This window comes from Sorex araneus, chromosome 1, assembly GCF_027595985.1.
Source record: "Sorex araneus isolate mSorAra2 chromosome 1, mSorAra2.pri, whole genome shotgun sequence".
NCBI classification, from domain to species: domain Eukaryota; kingdom Metazoa; phylum Chordata; class Mammalia; order Eulipotyphla; family Soricidae; genus Sorex; species Sorex araneus.
Window position 1 is genome coordinate 88267696 of NC_073302.1, and position 21196 is coordinate 88288891.

The 21196-nt window shown below is 46.2% G+C and overlaps 1 protein-coding gene across 1 annotated transcript in view; it reads left to right on the plus strand.

Annotated features, from left to right (window-relative positions):
- Positions 1 to 21196, plus strand: part of LOC101557809 (guanine nucleotide-binding protein G(q) subunit alpha) — a 255180-nt gene that overhangs the window by 186927 nt on the left and 47057 nt on the right. Inside the window, exons 3-5 of the mRNA XM_055124190.1 lie at positions 5 to 159; positions 15403 to 15531; positions 18723 to 18852. Of these exons, the coding sequence (XP_054980165.1) occupies positions 5 to 159; positions 15403 to 15531; positions 18723 to 18852 (414 nt within the window). The remainder of the gene's footprint in view (positions 1 to 4; positions 160 to 15402; positions 15532 to 18722; positions 18853 to 21196) is intronic.

Sequence of the window (21196 nt, forward strand, 5' to 3'; positions counted from 1 at the left end):
ACAGGCTCATGCGCAGTTAGTTCGAGAAGTTGATGTGGAGAAGGTGTCTGCTTTTGAGAATCCGTATGTAGATGCAATAAAGAGTTTGTGGAATGACCCGGGGATCCAGGAGTGCTATGATAGAAGACGAGAATATCAGTTGTCTGATTCTACCAAATAGTGAGTATCCACCGGGCGGCCTTTGTCCCCTACCTGCTGTGCTGCTGCTAAGGCCCCTGTCATCTGTGCTCTGTCATGTCTGGCTCTGCCTCGGACACAGGTGCCAAGCCTGGGCCAGACCATTTTGTAAGGGACCCATGTCTTGAGTCACGGGCTGGGGGGTGGAGGGGAGTATTTCTTTGTTTTCTATTGTAAAAACAAGCTGAGAACTTGGACTCTGCCTTCAGCACCGCATTTAACTCCCCCAGATTGTAACTAGTGATGCCTCTAGCACATACACCACTGGGACCCAGACTGTGTCTGAGTATCTTTCAGAACAGTTCTTTCCTTCTCTGCATGTTAGAAAACAGCTGCCCACACGGAGAACTGCAAACAGGCTTGGCTCTGGCTCCTAACACTTCAGACTTGGGAGCGTCCAGACCCAGAGGCTGACCGTGCTCTGTGTTAATACGAAGTAGATGGGTCTGTCTGTGCAGGAAAATCACACAGGGTCTGAGCGTGCATTCCCGAATTCTTCACTGAGCTACCCAACAGGATCCGCGTGCTGGCGGAGAGGCACAGCCCAGGAAGGTCCATTAGTTCTGAAGGTTGAATCTCACTGATCAGGAAAGGTAAAGGCTTGCCTGTTGGATTCACGTGGCCTGAGCTCTAGCTAACAGATGCCGAGCTGGAGTGTAGCCGCATGTCTGTCAGCGTTGGTGATGGTGACCCAGCATCCACCTCGGCGGCTTCCAGTGGGTGCACGGCGCCTGTGGGACAAGCAGGGAAGGCACCCCTGGCGAGGAGCGTCTGAGGCAGCAGAGATGGACGCATGGTTCCACTCTCCTGTTTCAGTCTAGTTGAGCCTGCTCAGACCCTAGTACCAGGCACTCAGAGGCTTTGTTTCAAGTCAGCCACAAATGTTGGTCTCGACAGGCCTCATTGATTGCCCTGACTGTGCATCGGGTAAGGCTGGGGTGTGACCTGGCGGCCTGCGTAGCCTTCCCCCCTCCTCCCCTCTCTGGGTGTCCAAATGTCAGCTTGGCTTCTCCCTTATTCTCTGTTTCCTGCGTCCACACCTCCTGCCTCCTGTCTAACTCGCAGCCCTTGTCTTCCTCCGCCTGCTGCTTTCCCCGCCCTCCTTCTCTTCTCCCTCCTTCCCGAGCTCCCACTCTTGAAATTGCTGGGACTGCAGCTGAAAAGATGCTCTCAGCTCTCGTCTGTTCCAAAATCTGCCCCCTCAACCTTTGACCAGCTGTCTGTCTTTTACTGGCTGCCCCCCGTCCTTCTGTTCCCTTGCTGCTTCACACTCCATCGCTCCGCCTGCTGTGGTCGGGTTTGTGCCTGCGTCCCTGTTCCTGCCTGCTGGCCTTTCCCTGATCGGCTGCCCCTCCACCCTCATCTTCATCTCTCTGTGTTTTTCTACTGCCCTTTTTGGGCCACACCTGGCAGTGCTCAGGGATCATCTCCAAGGACCCTCTGGGCTGTCCGGGGTGGAACGCACGCAGCCGCGTGCAAGGCTGATGCCTGCCTGCTGCACTATCACCCCAGCCCCAGGAAAGTGATCTTTAAATTGCTCATCTTTCTCTTAGGCTTGCTATAATCCAAGATTCTCTTGGAATGAATTTACATTGAAAAATTTGCATAGATCCAGTGTAGCATTATGAATGGAATCCACTTCAAAGACTGTTCCGTTCAGTATTAGGGCACTGACACCCTCTGTAATAAAGTGGTGTTTTTTCTTGTGCCACCGAGACAATATGTAGTTACGTGGTCACTGAATGATTCCAGTTCCCCACCAACTCTTCCCTCCATGGTTCTGACTCCAGCTAGGGATTTTTAAAGATTGCGCTGTGGGCATGCTTCTGGTTTCTCCTCATCTGGTACTGTTGAATTGTCCTAAAATGCATCTCCCAGGGACAGGTAGACCTGTCAGTTCTCTCATTAAACTGACTAGGTGTTGAACTTACAGCGACTGTCTAGTCAGGGCAGATCAGGACCTTTTCAGTGAAAGGGTTTCTTTTTTTGTTTGTTTATTTGTTTGTTGAATTTTAAGTGCAATTTATTCCTAAGAGTGCGTGGGGTTGGTGGGGAGAACGGTGGTTATAAGCTATGTTTCTTTCTTTCTTTTTTTTTAATGAATCACCATGGGATACAGTTACAGACTTATAAACTTTCGTGCTTATGTTTCAGTCATACAATGATTGAGTACCCTTCCCTTCACCAGTGCCCATCCTCCACCACCAATGATCCCAGTATCCCTCCCACCACCCCTGTCCCATTCCCCCCACCCCACCCCGCCTCTGTGGCAGGCCATTCCTTTTTTTTCTCTGTCTCCTTATGGGTGTCGTGGTTTGCAATAGAAGTATTGAGTGGCCATCATTCGGTCTGTAGTCTACTTTCAGCATGCATCTCCCATCCTGAGCAGGCCCTCCAAGCACCCAATACATGGTGGTCCCTTCTCTGTCTGGGCTGCCTTTTCACCCAGCATGTGAGGTGAGTTTCCAAGCCGTGCAGCAGTCCTCCTGGTATTCATCTCTACTATTCTTGGGTGTTATTCTCCCTTTCTGTTACTTTATATTCCATAAATGAGTGCAATATTTCTATGTCTGTTCCTCTCTTTCTGACTCATCTCACTTAACATGATACTTTCCATGTTGATCCACTTATATGCAAATCTCATGACTTCATCCTTTCTAACAGCTGCATAGTATTCCATTGTGTAGATGTACCGTTGTTTCTTTAACCAGACATCCATTCTCGGGCACTCAGGTTTTTTCCAGATTCTGTCAATTGTAAACAGTGCTGCAATGAATATACAAGTGCAGATGTCATTTTGACTATACTTTTTTGCCTCTCTGGGTTATATTCCCAGAAATGGTATTCCTGGGTCAAATGGGAGCTCAGTTTCTAATTTTTTTGAGAAGTGTCCATTCTGTTTCCCAAAAGGGTTGAACCAGTCGGCATTCCCACCAGCAGTGAAGGAGAGTCCCTGAAAGGGGGTTTCCTATCACTTATGGGAATTGTAGACAAGCAAAGACATTTGCTTCTCTGAACTGCTTGAAACTAGGTAGCAACTACTTTGTTTTCTGGGGGTTTTGTTTTTCTTTTATATTTATTGTTGTTGCTGTTATTGTTTGGGGGCTACATCTGGCAGTGCTCAAGGCACACTCCTTGCTCTGTGCTCAGGGATCACTTCTGGCAGAGTACAGAGGACCATCTGGGGTGCCAAAACTTGAACGTGGGTCGGCCGCCTACCAGGCAAGTGCCCTCCCTGTCCACTGTACCTTCGCTCTGGTCTCTGTTTTTATTGTCTTTACTTTCTCCAGAAGCCTCTGCTAATGCAGAACAGAGTCCGTGTGAGCCTGCCAGTTATGTGAGGATTTGTACCAGGAGACCAGCTTCCCGCTCTGTCCTGGGTGTCTCAGCAGACATCACTGTAGAACAGACCTGAGCATCCTGGCCACCTGCTGCGGGACCCTGTGCCTGGCAGCCTGCGGCTGGGACCCCTGTGGTCTCCCCTGCTAGTCCCGTCCTCTGGCCAGGAAGCTCTCTGTTGCCGGGTCACTGCCGTGTTCACAGCGTGTTCCAGGGCCCCCTGTGCCTTGCCCTGTGGTCCTCTGCAGGCAGTGCTGTTAGGGCACATTCTGACTTCTAGATCCCGACTAACTGTCCCAGAGCAACTGGGCGGAATTCCCTCCTCTATCTGCAGCGCTTGTGCCACCCTTGTCCTTCCTGACTTCTCTCTTGTAAGTAAACTCATCACTTCTAGGACAGTGTAAGGAGTGAAAGAGTGAGATTGAGAGCGAATGGAGGGGCTTGGAATGGAAGCCAACTTTCTGCATTCCTGCATCATTTCTGGTGCTCTCTCTCTCTCTCTCTCTCTCTCTCTCTCTCTCTCTCTCTCTCTCATTATTTTCCTGTCTGTCTCCCTCTCTCCCTCTCCTTTCTCCCCCCTCTCTCACTTGCTCTCTTTCCCTTTGCCATTATAGTTTGCCATACAGGTACTAAAACATGATTGTATTTATCTCTTTACCTACTTTCAACTCTCAGTTCTCTAGTGCTGATTTCCAGCTGTCCTTGTCACAGTGGTCCCTTCTCTCTTCTAAACTGCCGTCCCTCCAACCACTGGGAACAGGCTTCTAACCATGGACCAGTCCTTCCTGCCTTTGTTTCTACTGTCCTTGGGTATTCGTCTTATATGCTGTGTTTTTTGTATCCCACAAATGAATGCAGTCCTTCTAAGTCTGTCCCTCTTCTTCTGACTCATTTCACTCAGCATGATACTCTCCATGTCTGTCCCTTTATTGTCAAATTTCATGACTTCGCTGGTCCTGGTGGCTGCATCATATTCCGTTGTGTAGATGTACCATCATTCACGCAGTCTTCTCTTCTTGGGCTGTAGATCAAGAGCGCACCTTGCTTCCTGGACTCTGAACTGGACCTGGCCGTACCCTTGTCCAAAGGCCATGGTCTGAGTGAACAGACCTTGCGCACACTGTGCTGGTCTCTCTGCTGGATCCCCCACCCCCACCCTGCTCCCACACTCCCCTCCCTCCCTCCTGCCTCAGGTCCTGGTCCAGAAGGCCAGGTCTGAAGGGAGCAAGTGAGCCAGTCACACATCATGCCACTTGGTGTCTGCCTTGGACGTGTGTGTGTGTGTGTGTGTGTCTGTGTGCTGGCTGCAGGCTCCTCTCCTCCACCCTCTTCTTGCTGCTTCTGTTTCCCCAGTATAAGTGATTGCCCCATAGTGCACTGATGGGCGGGTGCCATTTCTTCTGTGGGCAGAATGTGGGCACTGTATCTTTTTGACTTCGTAGATCAACTGAATTTTCAGAGCTGAGAGCATCCTGGTGTTTTCCTACTGCTTTCAGAGGTCTGCGAAATCCTGAGAGTGTCTGGTCACTCACAGTGTGTTCGCTTCTAGTCACTGACAAGCCCTCTCTCAGAGAAGGAAGCCTGTTTCTGTCCCCTCACACAAGGAGGAAGTCAGTTCTCAGAGACGGTGCAGCTTGCTCGGGGCCATGCAGCGGTAAACAGAGCAGCACTAGAATGAAAACTTGATGTCCCTGGAAACCAATTTTATTTTTCATTTGAGGGTTCAGGCAGTTTAGCCACACCTCACAGTGCTCAGGAGCAAGCCCTGGGGGTTCTCCCTCGTTCCCAGTTAGCATAGGCTGTGCAGTACCAGGATGGGACCCCGTTAGCCACACACAAGGGCAAGTGCCTTCACCTTCTCCAGCCCCAGAACCCCAGCCTGTTGGTTTTGTTGGCTTTGTTTTGGGGCCACACCGAGCAGTGCGTAGGGCTTATCACTGGCTCTGTTCTTAGGATCACTCCCGGTGGGCTCGGGGACCATATGGGGTGCCAGCATCGAACCCAGGTAGAAAAGTCCTAGAGGCTTGAGTATGTTTAGATAAAGTGCATAATAAACAGATGGCTGTAGGTTTACCCTTTTTGTTTTCTCGGGTTCACCAGCTGCTAATATCATGAGACAGCAGGTCAGATGAGTCCACTGCCTACAGTACCCAAACTCTCTGACATTACCCAGACAACAGTTCTCAGTCTGGCATGTAGCAAAAAGAGAGAATTCCCACTGGCTTGTGGAGAAAGGCCGCTGTGTCCGTGTTCACAGCAAGAGACCAAATAACCCCTCATGTTGTTTTACTGAAGTCCTCCATGGAGTTAATTGATCAGAAACCTTCAAAGTTTCATGTGTTTCTGAGCCCAGAAATCCAAAGTCCATGAATAAATTGACTTAGACATGAATCGGCTTTGGAGTTTATTTATAACTTTATTCTTAATTTTCAAAATGCATAGGAAATTTGAATGTTGAATTTAAAGTGCAATGAGCCCGGGATATTGGTGGTGGGGAATGTGCACTGGGGGAGGGATGGGTGTTTGATCATTGTGAGATTGTAACCCAATCATGAAAGCTTGTAACTATCTCACGGTGAGTCAATAAAATTAAAAAAATTAAAAATAAATAAATAAATAAATAAATAAATAAATAAGTAAAATAAAATGCAAAGAGCATTCAGGTTGATTTGGGGGCCACACCCAGTGGTGTTCCAGGCTACCCTGGATCTATGCTCAGGGATCATTTTTGGCGGGGCTTGGAGGATCATATGGGGGCCCGGGATCAAACCAGGGTCTTCCACATGCAAGACAAGCACCCTAACACCTGCACTATCTATCGGGCCCCACAAATGGAATTTTAAGATTTTTAGCACAGCTACTTCCTACCAGACCAAATCCTTCTTGAAGTGATAACCTTGTGAAAGAGTTCCTGACTGGTGAATCAGACTTGAACTCCACAGCTTTGACTCATGTCCACCCAATCCCAGTCGTGCTGCTCATGTGATGATAAGACAGAAGCATAGACCTGCCGCAGATTCAGGAGGCCGACTAGAGAGGCAGGCATGTTAGAACATTAGGTCAAAGCCAGGCCGCAGATACAGTTCCCCCCACCCATTTGCTGCTTCTGGTCCTTCAGCTACGGAAGCCGCATTTCCAGCAGGCAACACATTGGTCTGCAACCTCTGGATTCTTCGATTCTTCGGAATCCCAGAATCCTTGAATTATTTTACAGTAAACTGCCTTTCTTGAAAAAGAATTATTGTGTGCAATCCAGTGGAAACCCAGTACCTCCTCCACATTCACTGTGATCACCAGGAACAAGTAGATTATTTTGTTTATGAATTCCTAAACATGGGTCTTGAGCAGTGATGAAGGCAATGATTTTGAATATGTTGGTTTTCTTTTAAAGTGCTACTAATAACACAGGGTGTCAGTTTTCAGTGCGGTGACGTATTCTATTTTTGTTTCACTTTGTTTTCTAATAAGTTCTATTTCCTAATGGACTTTGCAGGAGTAAAGCAAGCAAGCAGAAGGAAAAACCAAAATATATTGTTTTAAATCCAGTGTCTTCCACAATGAACTCCAGCTAGTACAGTTGAGTCAAATATGTTTTAAGAACTTAATTTTTAATAATAATAAGTTTTAATAGTAATGACTTTAATAACCCAGGACAAGACTGGCAGGCTTCTGTCAGGGTGCGCGATTTATCTAGGGGAAGAGAGAGCCCCATTCCCTTTATTTGTACTCCCATCACCAAGCCCGGTTCTGGTTGTCTGATCCTGATGTGCTTCATCATCTCTATGGTTTCTTGATATAAAGTGAACTTTTGATCCTGATTTGTAACTAGTTTAGTAATGAGTTTAACCTGCTCATCCTGACTAAAGGAAGCTTCCCTTTTGTTGTTTTGTTTGGGACCACGTCTGCCTTCCACCTGGCTCTGCTCAGGGCTCACTCCTGGCAGGCCCTGGGGACCATGTGGGGTGAAACAGAGTCGCTGCGTGTGGGGCCAGATACCCTGCCTCGGCTCTGTCTGCAGCCCCAGCCAGAGGAGGCTTCTGTCCCGAGAGCACCAGCACCCTGCTTCGGACGGCCTCAGAGTGAGACACAGGCTCTCTTCTGCCCCCTTCTGCTCTGATTTACTCGAGGCTCTGATCACTGGAACTTGCTGGCCACTGGCCCTGGGTGTGTCCCTTGCCAGACCACGGGCTCCTCGAGGAGCGAGTCCTCCCTTGGCTTCCACTGAGCTTTTTCCCGGCACCGAGTCCGGTGCCTTGTGTGTGAGACTCTGAGTGAGGAGGGCTGAGTGCACGTGGTGCCTTGCCGTCTCCCGTCTCTCCTGCCGCTCTTCCGATGCCAGGTTCCTTCTCTCTGCAGGAGCAACCCGTGCCCTCGCCACGTCTGTCTCTGCAGCACCCTTCAGTGCCATTGTTTGTCGTCTCTTTCCCTTCTTACCACATCCTTGGTTAACGGCCCATGACTTGGCACTTCATTATTTCTTAATTGATTCTTCTGTGGTGTCGTCATTTCCCAGGTAGCCTGATGGCCCCAGAGGCAAATACATATTCATACGCACATACATGTTTTGTATCAAGCCCCTGTGCCCACCTCCCCCCTGCTCTATCACCCAACACCCACAATGCTTTAAATTTAATATGTAACAGATTGTCGACAGCATGTGTAAAATAAATGAATTAAGTATTGCCATTGCATTTCAAGACTGATGGGGGGGGTCGGGGAAGAATATTCTAATGTTCTTTATGATGATTTAGAAACATAAAATTGTGTCAAAATTAGTTAACAGAGCGGGGCTGGAGAGATAGTCTTGCAGGCAGCCGCCCAAGTTTGATCCTTGGCCTCCCAATGTGTCCCCCCAAGCTCTGCCGGGTGAGATTCCTGAGTGTGAAGCCAGGATTGGGCCCTGAATACCTCCTGGTGTGGCCTGAAAACAAACAAAAATTGAGAACAGCTTTGGAAGTTAACATAAGGGCCAGAGAGATAGTATCGTGGGTAGGGTGTTTGTTTTGCACATGGCCAACCCGGGTTTGGTTTCTCAGCACCCCATGTGGTTCCCTGAACACCACTGGGTGTGGCCAAAGAACAGAACAGAATATCCAGAATGAAGTTACTATGGAAGAGATAGATAAATGAACAAAAGAAAAGACACCTAATTCAAAACTTCCCCTCTCTCTCTCTCTCTCTCTCTCTCTCTCTCTCTCTCTCTCTCTCTCTCTCTCTCTCTCTCTCTCTCTCTCTCTCTCTCTTCTCTCTCTCTCTCTCTCTCTCTCTCTCTCTCTCTCTCTCTCTGTCTTGGTTGGGAGGCGGATAGGTCACACTGAGCTGTGCTCAGGGCTTGCTCCTGGCTCTGTGCTCAGGGGTCACCTTAGAATTATATGCAGTGCCAGAAATGAAACCAGCTCTGTCTTTTGCAAGGCGCATGTCTTACCCTTATATAGTCCTTCAGCACCCCTCTCTCTTCTTTATATCTGTTCATCTCTTGTCTTATTCTTGTTTTTAGTTATAAAGTCAGCTTATTTGTTTGGACAATATCCTGGAGAGTCTGTTTACTGTGGCCAGTGCTGAGAGACACATAACTGTGGGACCTGATTCCCATTTGAAATTGATGGTTTCTCTGGCTTAGGTTTTTGGACCAAATAGAAGATTCACAAAATGCTGAAGGTACTTACAAATAAAGTTGTACCGTCTTCATGTGACATGTTTAATTTGATCTAAAAATCTGACTTTCAGTGTTGGTTTAGTTCTTTGGGAAAGGAAAGTTGAAATGTCTATGGCCTGGGAATCAGTACAGGAGGGCTGTATCCTGGCACCTGGCCAACTCGGTTCCATCCCCACAACCCAATATGGCCTCCTGAGAACTGTAGGGTATGATCCCAAACCCTCCCACCCACCCCTGCAAAAGAAAAAAGATCAAAATGAATGCATGATTGTATCTGTAGAATATTCTCCCTTGAGCAATTTTCATTCTTCTCTATGAGATTGACACTTCCTTGCTCCCCATGAATCATTTTTGTTTTAAACATGCAGTTTTGTATTGGAAACATTATCTAACGAATACCATAACTTCCTAAATGTGGCCCGTGGTATGCCAGGTATTAAGAGGCATTGTGGCACTGTCGTCCCATTGTTCATCGATTTGCTCAAGCGGCACCAGTAACGTCTCCATTGTGAGACTTGTTACTGTTTTTGGCATATTGAATACACCACGGGTAGCTTACCAGGCTCTACCGTGTGAGCAGGATACTCTCAGTAGATTGCCGGGCTCTCTGAGAGGGACAGAGGAGTTGAACCTGGGTTGGCTGCGTGCAAGGCAAACGCCCTATCTGCTGTGCTTGATTTACCCAAAACAAGTAGCTCTTCAGGAGTCATAAGAATTGGAGCCAGAGATAGTACAGCAGGTAGGGCCTTGCACACAGCCAACCCAGATTTGATCCCTGGCATCCCCTAAGGTCCCCCAAGCTCTCTAGGAGTGATCCCTGAGTGCAAGAGCCAGAAGTCACACCCGAGCAGTACTAGGTGTGACCCATGGAAAGCAGCAGGGCCGGCAGTACCCTTCGCTGTTAGTCAGCGTAGTAGCCAGCTTCTCAGGACCAGGGGGTCCGCCCGCTGAGGGCACCTTGTTTCCCTTTAAGTTCCCTTTGACCTTTGATCATCTTTTGCTTTTTCCATTTGTATCTTTGTGGTCACATACCACTCTGCTGTGACCATGTACTTCTGGTTTCTTCTTCTCTTCTATGGCTTGTGACAGTGTCCTGTCAGCTCTCATGGCATGATCTAGCTTCCAGCTCCCAGAAGACTCATGCGCTCACAATGAGGTCTTCATAAAAAATGTTTTAAATGAAGTCGACCTAGTTTTCCTAACCTTCTTTTCAATAACTAAAAATGTGAACTTCTACCCAAAGTAATTTTTGATGCAACAGCGGCATCCAATAGCTGACTTCAGCTCTGAATTGGAAGCCTGAATGGAAGCGTTCAAATCCCAGTCACACAGCACATGCTACTCTTGATGCCCAATGGGCCATTTTTATTTTCACACTGTTTATTTGGGCTGATTGCTAATGTCAGAGTTTATGCTTTTTGTTTTGTTTTTGCCACTCACCACCCACAGGTATTTGCCCCAGAGGCCTTAATTCTTGAGGGTTGTATGCTTATTACTTGCATTAAGTTTTCAACCCCACTTTCAGGGAAACATCTTCCGCTTGTCGCATTAGCTTTGCTATTTTTTATTCTCTTCCATACTAAAACAAGCTCCCTGATTTAAAGTTTTCATGATTTAGATTTCAGTTCTCTTGCCAGTCATAGGTGGTGGGATTTTTTTTTCATTTATTTACTAATTTACCTTTTCATTTTCCTTTTCTTTTGGTTTTGTGGGTGGGCACGCATGGTAGTGTCAGGTGGTCACTCCTGGAGGAGCTGGGCGTGGTTCCCAGCATGCTTTGGGGGGTGTCCAGGCAGACCCGAGAGTTCAGGTACCCCACTGCATGTACTCCTGCCCATTGGCCTCTCTCTCTATCCCTGTGTCTGTTCCTTTTTGATTAAAAATTTTAAGCAGACTCCTGAAGTTGGAGCTTAAATTAAATTTGAAGGTCTTTTTGAAATTGTTACTGATAACTAAAACTAAAGAACAATTGGAATTCCTTTTGAAACCATTCAAGAGAGAAAATACATTAATGTTATTTGAACATAATATTTTTGTGACTTTTAAGTTGTTCTATATTTTTCATCCTTTGAAGTCACGGTTTATATCCCCATAATTATTTCTTTTTTCTTCTAGTCAGACATGACTCTGAAGTAATATGTATAAAGAAAGTAGCAGTTTTATATTTATTTATAATTCGGTGGCATGATTTCCTTAATTGTTTCATGCAGATTACACGAGAGAAGAATGTTTTATCACCAAGTATTAGGAATAGTTTAAAGAGGTTCTTAGAAAACAACTATCAAAAAAAAGTATAAACATTCATGCCATTCCTAATCGATCCCATCATTTCTCTTCCTCGCATAACCCTCTTTTTTCCTTGGAGTTGGTAAAAGTTTTGCAGGCGGGGATCCTCTCTTGGGAATTTTCTAGCCCAGGTCCCTATTGGAATGTCATGGCCAGACTGTGCTGTTAAATTGCAGGGGTCCTGGCATGACAGGAAAAAGATGGTTGGGTTTTTATTTGCTCCATAAATCCTTGTTGTTGCATTGCTTTTCACCAAAACCCTTCAGCATTCTCTCTGTTCCATTAAAGCAGATGTGTCAGAATTTGTCTGTTACCATAGTACTACTCCCTCAGTTTTCCCTGAATTGGGATTCCAAGGCCTAACAACTCGAGAACGATGGGTATAAACAGATAATATCAATTACATAATTTAGCCAGGCCCTAAAGAAGAACAGGAAGCACCGTTATTATAAAAACAAATGCTGCTTTTCCTTTCTGCAGCGTCTTCATATTTATCAAAAGCATTTTAGTTCAAAATTTACTTATTCCATAACACACGCACGTAGTAGTCCAGAGAGCTAATTGTGTAAAGATAGTCACAATTTGTCAGAGCCTTTGTTTTCTCTTACAAGGTATAGAAGCTGCTCTTCTGACCACAACAGTAATCCACCCTCTCCCCAAATAAAAGTTCTGATTTGGATCTCATGTTATGTATTTGCTTTGTTCTGGCCCCAGCTGAATATTGATGGACCAGCCAAGACTCATGGACCCCTGCCCAGTTAGGGTCTATCACATGCAGAAGAAAATCATTTTTAAAATCAGCTGTCAAGTTATCGATTATTAAACGTCTCAAAGCCATGGCAGGATGCTCCATCCCTGTGAGTGGTCAGAGGGAGAGGGAAGTGACTTTAGCCAGCTGAGCCCATTTCTAGTGGATCCTTCACTGTGTCTTGTCTCCGAGCAGTTCGGTAAGTCTTGTGTGTGATACCACAAAGCTTTTCCTGACCCTGGAGAATGCTGTGCCAGCTACTTGTCACACATCCACGGCCTGGAAATGGACCTTGCGCCTGTCACCATAGCACCACCCTGAGAATGACCTCAGCAGCCACTCAGAACCAGTCCTACAAAACAAAGCAGAGCTAAAATTAACTCCCTGAATTTACACTGCGGTCTAAATGCGTTCAGCCCTCGGTGGTGCTTTGTGCAAGGTTTAGTGAATGGAATAATTCGATACGAACCCGCAAACCCCTTCCCCCCTCCCACTTTGTTCCTCAGAATATGGAGAGTTTCCATGCAAACCGCAGTTCATTTATGGGACTGTCCATTCCCTTCTCTCCGAAGACGACAAGAGCAGCAACAAAGGATGCTGGGCCTCTTGGTGCCACAACTCCCATTTTCGGAGGATTAAACAGATTTTAATCCTCCGAAAATGAATGGGGAATATGGATGATGGTGCAAGTGCCCTCAGCACTAGTGCAGCCTTGGGCTGGGGGTAGCAGTTCCCTGTGCCTGTTTGTCTGCCCGCACAGATGGTCCACACTGCTGCCGCCGGGCCCAGCTCCTCAGGGAAGCAGATCATTTGATGTTTGCTTGCAGGAGATGGTTTCTTTGGTTTCTGCCTTCTTCCTGGTTGGGTTGAGTTCCAAGCTGCTGTAAATGATAACTGGCGGACCTTGAAACAGCTCCTTTTAGGTTTTTTTTGTTTTTTCGTTTTTTTTGGCTTTTTGGGTCACACCTGGCGATGCACAGGGGTTACTCCTGGCTCTGCACTCAGGAATTACCCCTGGCCGTGCTCAGGGGACCATATGGGATGCTGGGACTTGAACCCGGGTCGGCCGAGTGCAAGGCAAACGCCCTACCCGCTGTGCTATCTCTCCAGCCCCTCCTTTTAGTTTTTTTTTTTTTCTTTCCCTTTGAAGCGAGTGCAGAGAACCAATCTGCACCGCTCAGGTAGGGCCAGGCCCTGAAGCCCTATGGGGAACGGCGCTTCCATGATCACGGCTGTCCTGGGAGCCAGGGGCAGACTGCAGTCCCAGCAAGCAGGTGTCAGGGAGTAGAAGTTATGGAGCCCTTGGACTCTGTGACTTGTGGTGACATTAACTAGGAGCAAAGGGCATCCTCAAGACAGTCTTCCTGCCTGCAGCGATGCTCCCGTCAGTTGATGCACCTGCATTCGCGCAAAGCGTCACTGGCAACACGGTGGAGCAGATGCCCTGAGAGTCCTTTCGGGGACTGTGTGCACTCCGCCTCCGTCTCACCACCGTATGTTCAGGGCGCTCTGTCTGCCCTCTGACTCGAAAAGAGTGGAGGGAGATGCTGAAGTGCATTGTGACTGTCATTACTCACTTCCAGTGAGGGTTCTTGAAAGCTTCCCGGGCAAAGGGAGTGAGAACCACTGGTGCATGGTCCATTCATCCTCACGAAACCAACCACCGGTCAGCTTTCCCACGGGGCGCCACCCCGCACACGCATCTTCAACCCGCTGATGCTCACCCTGCCCTTGGCATTGCGTTGAAACAGGTTTCTGAGCTCGCTTCCTGGTGAACTGAGAAGTTCCCTGAGTCTCTGATCCGAATTCAGGGTTTGGATTTGGTCATTAAATGGTGAGGGTGGTCTCGTGGATTTCCAAATAGATGTTTGAGTTTTTCAGAGCCATGTTTACATCTTCTGTCTGTCGTGTCCAGAGTCTCCTGGCACCCTTTCCTCAGTCCCCCAGCCAGTCATATGATAAAGATATTGAAATATTTATACAAGTTAACAGTCAGTGTATTGCCAGCTCAGCCATCGCTGATGTGTCTGGTGTGAGGACTTATTGCCATGTGGGAGGAATGCCCAGGCAGATAATTATTTTGTCTTAAAGTATTGATATGCCTCAGAGGGGCAATAATATCATTTCCTGGGGTCAGAGCAGTGATACAGCAGGTAAGGTGTGTGATCCTGGCATTCCATATGGTCCCTGAGCCCGCCACGCGTGACCCTCAATCAGGGCCAGAAGTAAACCCTGAGCACTGCAGGGTATGGCCCCACAACAAAACAAACAAACAATAATATCATTTTCTTGTTCAAATTAGATTTATTATTCCGTGAAACTCAAAGACAATGTTAAAATTGTTTTCAACATTCAGTTTTAAATATAATATCATTAATACAGAAATACTACTTAGCAAGAATGGTATTTAAATAACGCCAAAAATGAACCTCAACATGGGAAATCCAACATGCAACAAATGATGTGGAAGTACCAAGGCAGGAGTGATGAAGGGTAGGGCAGAGTGCTTATCCAGAGTCGTGTCAGCTAAGTCTGTGGCTGCTGAGTTTCACCAGGCTTATGCTGGGCATTTTCTGGGTCCTGTCTTAGTACTCCCTGCATGGTTTGTGGACACGAAGATTGAGAATCTGATGCCTTTGACCCTGTTCATGGTTCCATTTTTTTCTTCCTTTTCACACATTATGTTTACTCTACATATACATGTTGTAGTTTTATGTTTCAGTACTGTATCTGTGCACCAGCCTTCCAAAGAGAATGGGGTTATTCTTAGAAATTAAAAGGCTGGTGCACAGAATAGTCACTTTTTCCAGTTATATTAAATAACATCATTCCCAAATGTTGCAAATTACTTCTTACACTTTGAAGCACAAGAAAAATGAATGCTGTGCAGCATTTGTGAAATGACATAATCATACTGATAGAGAAGAGATCCATGACTGACAAGGGTTAGGCTTCAGAGAGGTGGCACAAGACAGCTTCTTTGTGGTGATATTAAAAAAAAGAAGAAGAAGAAGAAGAGCCTGTACTCCTGTATTCTCATTCTGGTCATGATTGCCTGGCCCTCCACATACGATAAGGAATCATAGACCTACACTCCCTCATAATGTGTGTGCAAAATCTCGGGAAATGATAGTCAGGTGTGAGGTTAAGTGTGGTGTGTCTCTGACCTTCCCTGTGTCTCTCCTCTTCCTTGCAGCTATCTGAATGACTTAGACCGAGTTGCTGATCCGACATACCTGCCTACACAACAGGATGTACTTCGAGTTCGAGTCCCCACCACGGGCATCATCGAATACCCCTTTGACTTACAAAGTGTCATTTTCAGGTAGTATCTGAGTGCATGTGATTACTTAGAAACAGTCCGTATGCCCTGCGTGGGTCTGGTCAACTCCGAACAGTGAAACCATGTAAACTTTTAAGCAGCATCACCTTCCCACCAATTTTCATGGTTGAGTACACACGTGGAGTAGGCAGAGTAAGGATGGAAGAGCGGTTTCTCTTCAGACCAGTGCAACTGTATTTTGCTGGTGGTACTTCACTGGTGGTTGAGCAAAATCACTTATTCAAACGTTGGTTTGACAGTATCTGGAGTTGCTTTACCTGAGCATGAAGGACATAGTTTTAAATTTGTATAAAATGTGAAGATTGTGTGACACCAGAAATAGTAGAAATTGTATGTTTTTAGAAACATGCATGTTTTTTTCCTGGTATCAATACAAAATTTTCCAGTAGAATAAAAATACTGAATGTTATGTATTACTTAAATAAAGCTGAAAAAATTAAATATAGGGTTTTGAAAATAGATTGATTAACCTAACTGTATCACTGTATCACTGTCATCCCATTGTCCATCGATTTACTCGAGTGGGCACCAATAATGTCTCCATTGTCCCCGCCCTGCTAAAGCAGCCTCTCCTTACTTGTCTTTCCCAGTGATTAGAGGCTCTTTCAGGGTCAGGGGAATGAGACCTGTTATTGTTACTGTTTTTGGCATGTTGAATATGCCACAGGGAGTTTGCCAAACCTATTCTAACTAGACATAAGAAAATAGAATGAAGATTTTCTACTTCCTCACTACTGTTATTCTAGCTGTATCTTCAGTAGATATATTCTTCTTTTCTCTCATTCTCTTTCTCTCTCTTTTATTTTTGGTTTGGTTTTGATTTGGGGGGCCACACCCAGCTATGCCCAGGGCTTACTGCTGCTCTGTGCTCAGAGATCACTCTTGGCTGTGCTCAGGGCACCATATGGGATGCCAGGGATAAAATCTGGGTCACCCACTCACAAGGCAAATGCCATGCCTATTGTACTATCACTCTAGCAGTTATTCTCTTTCCTTAGAAAGAGAATAATAATGATAACCTGGATGTGCTTTTATTTGCACTTCATTATACAATCCCACAGTTGTATTTTTAGAGCACGGCTACGTGGTGCTTTGGGAGCTGAGGCCATGCAAGTGTGTGTGTGTGTGTGTGTGTGTGTGTGTGTGTGTGTGTGTGTGTGTGTGTGTGTGTGTGTGTGTGTGTGTGTGTGAGATATACGCATACACAGGTGTTGGGTCTATCTGGCCAGACTCACTCCTGGTGAAGTACAGGGATCCAACCCAGTTGGCCGAATGCCAGGCCTTAGTGTGAGTGTCTGGAGCCGAGTTCCTCAGAGAACTCATCACTCCCACCAAGCATCACCTATGCAGTCAGTGGCTGCAGAGTCCGAGTCCCGTGTCCTGTGCGGCCACTGTTCCTGATGAGCGGGTCTCGTCACCTCCTGCCATGCTCAGAGCTGGCTTCTCACCATTCCTGCTCTGTGGCTGACTGCCGCCATATGCATCCTTCTAGACAGGCCCATCCCGCACATGATCGGTTAGAACGGTTTCTGAGACGTGGCTTTTTCTCCCATTAAACAGTTGCATTGGGTGATCATCAAGGTTCCTTGTAGCTCTGGTGCCCTGTGTTACAAAATACAGCAGTTTGTGGAGCTTTTCATCTCCTAATTGCTTTATAATCAGTGAGTTTTGAAAGGAGGTGATAGTATTTTGGGTTTTTTTTTTTCTGCTGTGCTCTGTGTACTAGCACTTTGAGAAGATCTGTTTCGCCCTTATAGTAGAAGTAAGACTTAGGAAAACTTTCGTGCCACAATCAAAAGCAGCTGATAGGGCTTAGCTTTTCTGATGTCATAGAATGAGCATTTCATGTATATGAGTGACTTACACATGACTTCAGTCATCAGGGAGAGCAAGCATTTTAACATCTGTGTAAAGACTTAAGGGTTCTAGTTTTAGTCCATAGTTTATCAGTCTTGCTAGATCCTTTATTTTAACCCCTCAGGCATCTCTTCCAAGCCTTAATCTTTTAGAAGCCATCTCTTCTAAAATCCTCAGTTTAATTTTATCGTTTAGAGGCAGAAAAACACTAAGACAAACCAAGTTTTCAGCCAACATATAAAGAAACCTATTAAGTGTTTTGCACCCAAAACTGTCAGTGTGTGAAAGTAATTTACCCTGTTGCCATTGCTCACGTTTTAGTTGAAATTTGAGTTCAACAGTTAAAGAATTAAATTTCATACCAAGTACTGCTCGTCAGCTTCTTATTTCACTCTGTCTCAAGATGATATATATTACCCGTCAGATGAATTGATGGCAGTATTAGTTCCTGAACTCAGGATTGAGCTGGGTGTTAAAAATCAGTACCTGAAGTGTGTCCAGTGTTGGTCTTTGTGCCGTTGTGATGTTTTGATTGCAACACATGGCATGTTAGCAAGGTGGGGTTGTGGTTTGAATTGATGCAGCTGAACAATGTTGCTCAATATGGACACACCTGTCTCAAGGTATCACACTCATTGCAAGGGGAAAATGGCCCCCAAACAGTTACGCTGCTGATGTAGCAGAGTTGTGCTTATGTTTTCCATAAGTGTCACACCTCCGTTGAAAGTGTATCTTTCACTGGTGGTTAATGTGTAGGCAGACCAGAGAGACTGTGCAGCAGGCACATGCGGGCATTGCAGGCTGCCTGCCTGGGTTCCATCCCTGCACCCCAGATGATCTCCAGACACAAGCTCTGAGCACCACTAGATGTGACCCCCACGAAAACAAAATAACTAAATGTATAGGCAGCCTTTTCCAGCATCCTTGAAAACAAATCCTGAGTCTCTTCATTTCTGTTTTGCAGGATGAAAAAAGGAAAAGTCAGTATTTCCTGTTAAGTCTTACAGAAAACTATTTCTGACTCTACGGTGCTTGATTAAAAAAAAATAAAATAAAATTCAATTAAATAAAACACTAGTTTGCGTGGCTTGGCACAGGGCTTGCTTTCTTTTAAGCAAGATTATACTTTTCATATACATTTAGAAACTTTTTTTTTTACCACCCAGAATTTCTTGGCTCCGGTTGTTAAAAAGAAAAGGAGATGTTCCTTAAGAACTCACTGCATTTTCTCTTCAGACAGTTTAGTTTCTTAAAGTAAAATCATATTCTGATTTTCTTCTATTTGTGCATTAATATGAGTATCATTCACCTTGCAGAATGGTCGACGTGGGGGGCCAGCGGTCTGAGAGGAGGAAATGGATCCACTGCTTTGAGAATGTCACCTCCATCATGTTCCTAGTCGCCCTCAGTGAATACGACCAAGTACTCGTCGAGTCTGACAATGAGGTCTGTGTTCTCTGCACAAATCATTTTGGTACCACATACAAATAAATGAAAACAAGTTGAATGGGGGGTCTGGGGGAAACTGACTTCATACTTTTTAGATGTTGGTGAGTTATATTTTTTTAATCTCCCACACTACCTTTACAGAAAGTATTGGGGTTCTCTGTTCTAAACCGTATTTGCGACTCTGAGAGCCATAGAGGTTCTGGAAATGCAGATACTGTGGAGCTTCCTGAATGAGTCCTCGGATGCTTTCATGTCCATGATGGTGCAGGATTGAGTCAGGAGCACTGGGGGGCTTCAGTCCTCCTCCTTTTTTTTTTTTTTTTTTTTGGTTCGGTTACTTAGTGGGTCCCTGAAATGTGCATTGGCAAATGTGAGTGATTCGACACTTGCTGTGTGATTCAGTTTGTTGTGAAGATCTCAGGGTGAGGGGTGGGGGGGAGGCCTTTCTGTCCTCACAGAGTTCTGTGGGTCATTTGCATTTTATCTCTGCTAAGAGTGAGGGGTTGAGAAAGTTTCCAGGGCACACCTGCGCGGGAACCTGGCCTGGGCCTGGAATTTCTCCATCAGTGAAGACCCAGAAGGTTGGAGCAGATGTTGAGGCTGCAAAAGTCTCACTGATGCATCAGTCTTGGTTCATCAGTGGGGGTTCACAGGCCACAGGAAACTGACTTTGAACTGAATTGTGGTGTGCATACATCCCAGCAGCGGAGGAGATGCTGGACACAGCTGTAAGGAGGCAGGGATGGCAGAAGGACCTTGGCCAGAAACTGCTAGCCAGCCTTCTTACAGGGTGGAGAGCAGAGAGGCTTGGAAGTCGCTGACTGGAGTGAGAGCGAGTCAGCTGGAGCCATGGTACAGCAGGGAGGGCACTGGCCTGGCACACAGCCAGCTTGGTCAATCCCAAGTGCCACATATGGCCCCTGAGGCCACCAGGAGTGATCCCTGAGCACAGAGCCAGGAACAAGCCCTGAGCACTGCTGGGTATGGCTCAAAAACAACAACAACAGCAACAACAAACCCAAAATTAAAAGCAAACGTAAGATAAGAGCTGGCCTCTGGAAAGATTTGGCATACTTAGAATACTGTACATTTTTTAGATACCTAATAATTCTGGCTTTCTATAAAATGTTTTTCTTCCAATATGGATATTTGCATTCAATCATCTGGCCCCTTCCTCACCCCTCCCCTTCCCATCCCCTCCTCTTTCTGTTACTCCCTTCCCCTGCCCTCATTTCCCCTTCTCCTCTGCTCCCTCCTCTGCCTCCCTTTCCCTTCCCTTTAGATTCCGTCCCCTCTGCCCTCTGGTCCACCCTCCCCTTCCTCTCTCCTCTCCCCTCCCCTACCTGCATATGCCTTTCCCTTCGGTGTTGGAAGTATAGTCACCTTTATTCTGTTTTTTTCTTCATTGTGTGTATATATATGTGTGTATGAAAATATACATATGTATAAATTGAAATTCTGAGTTCTAATATTCCACTTTCCCCAGTTTCTATTTTTGGTGAGACAACACTCAAATAAACCCCAGAAGTGTTTTGTTCTTGATTAGAAGTTTTTGTCCAAACTTGAATCCAAAGTGGACTTTGTTATTACTTCCCTGGGGTATATATTTTTTGGAGAAACCTCGGGGTGGGTGCCATCAGCGTCCCCTTTGCCTGGGGTCCTGGGGAAAGTGCATTAGAGATGACGAGCAAAAGCAGCTTGGGGGGATGTTCCAGACCATTCCTTCGCCTTCAGTATTTCTAACATTTCTTATTCGTATGCCACTCCATCTTGACTTCACTGTTCCTAGGATCTGGGGCGTCAGTGCTTTAGCTGCAGAAGAATGAAATGCCTTCTCCGAGTGTGCGGAGAGCTCGCCGAGGGCCGTCTGGGCCCGTGGGCTTCCGTGATAACACACCAGCACAGAGGTGTGTGGCTGTGATCCCTCCAAGCACACCATAATGCACCCCATCACATATTTCAGTGTGTCAGCGTGTGTCCAAACCAAACCCTCACCTTTTTCTCTTTATCGTTGTTCATTTTTATTCATTTTCCACCTCGTGACTGAAGACTCATACAGAGATGCTTTCTCGAACAGACTAAGCTCCCGCACCGAGGATGGAGCTGAGAGGGTTGCTGCTCAGGTTGCACACGGGAGGGTCCACCCCCGGCACCACCGGAGTGATCGGAAAGCCCCAGACTGGGGGAAACCCCTCATCACTCTCAGGCGAGCCCAAAGACAAGAGGAGGAAGAGGAAAAAGACTAAAGCTCTTATCCAGTCACAAAAAATAAAAACAACTTAGGCCCTTTCCTCCTTCGTTCCTTTCTTGAATCTTTTTTTTTTTAAAAAAACAGTTTTAA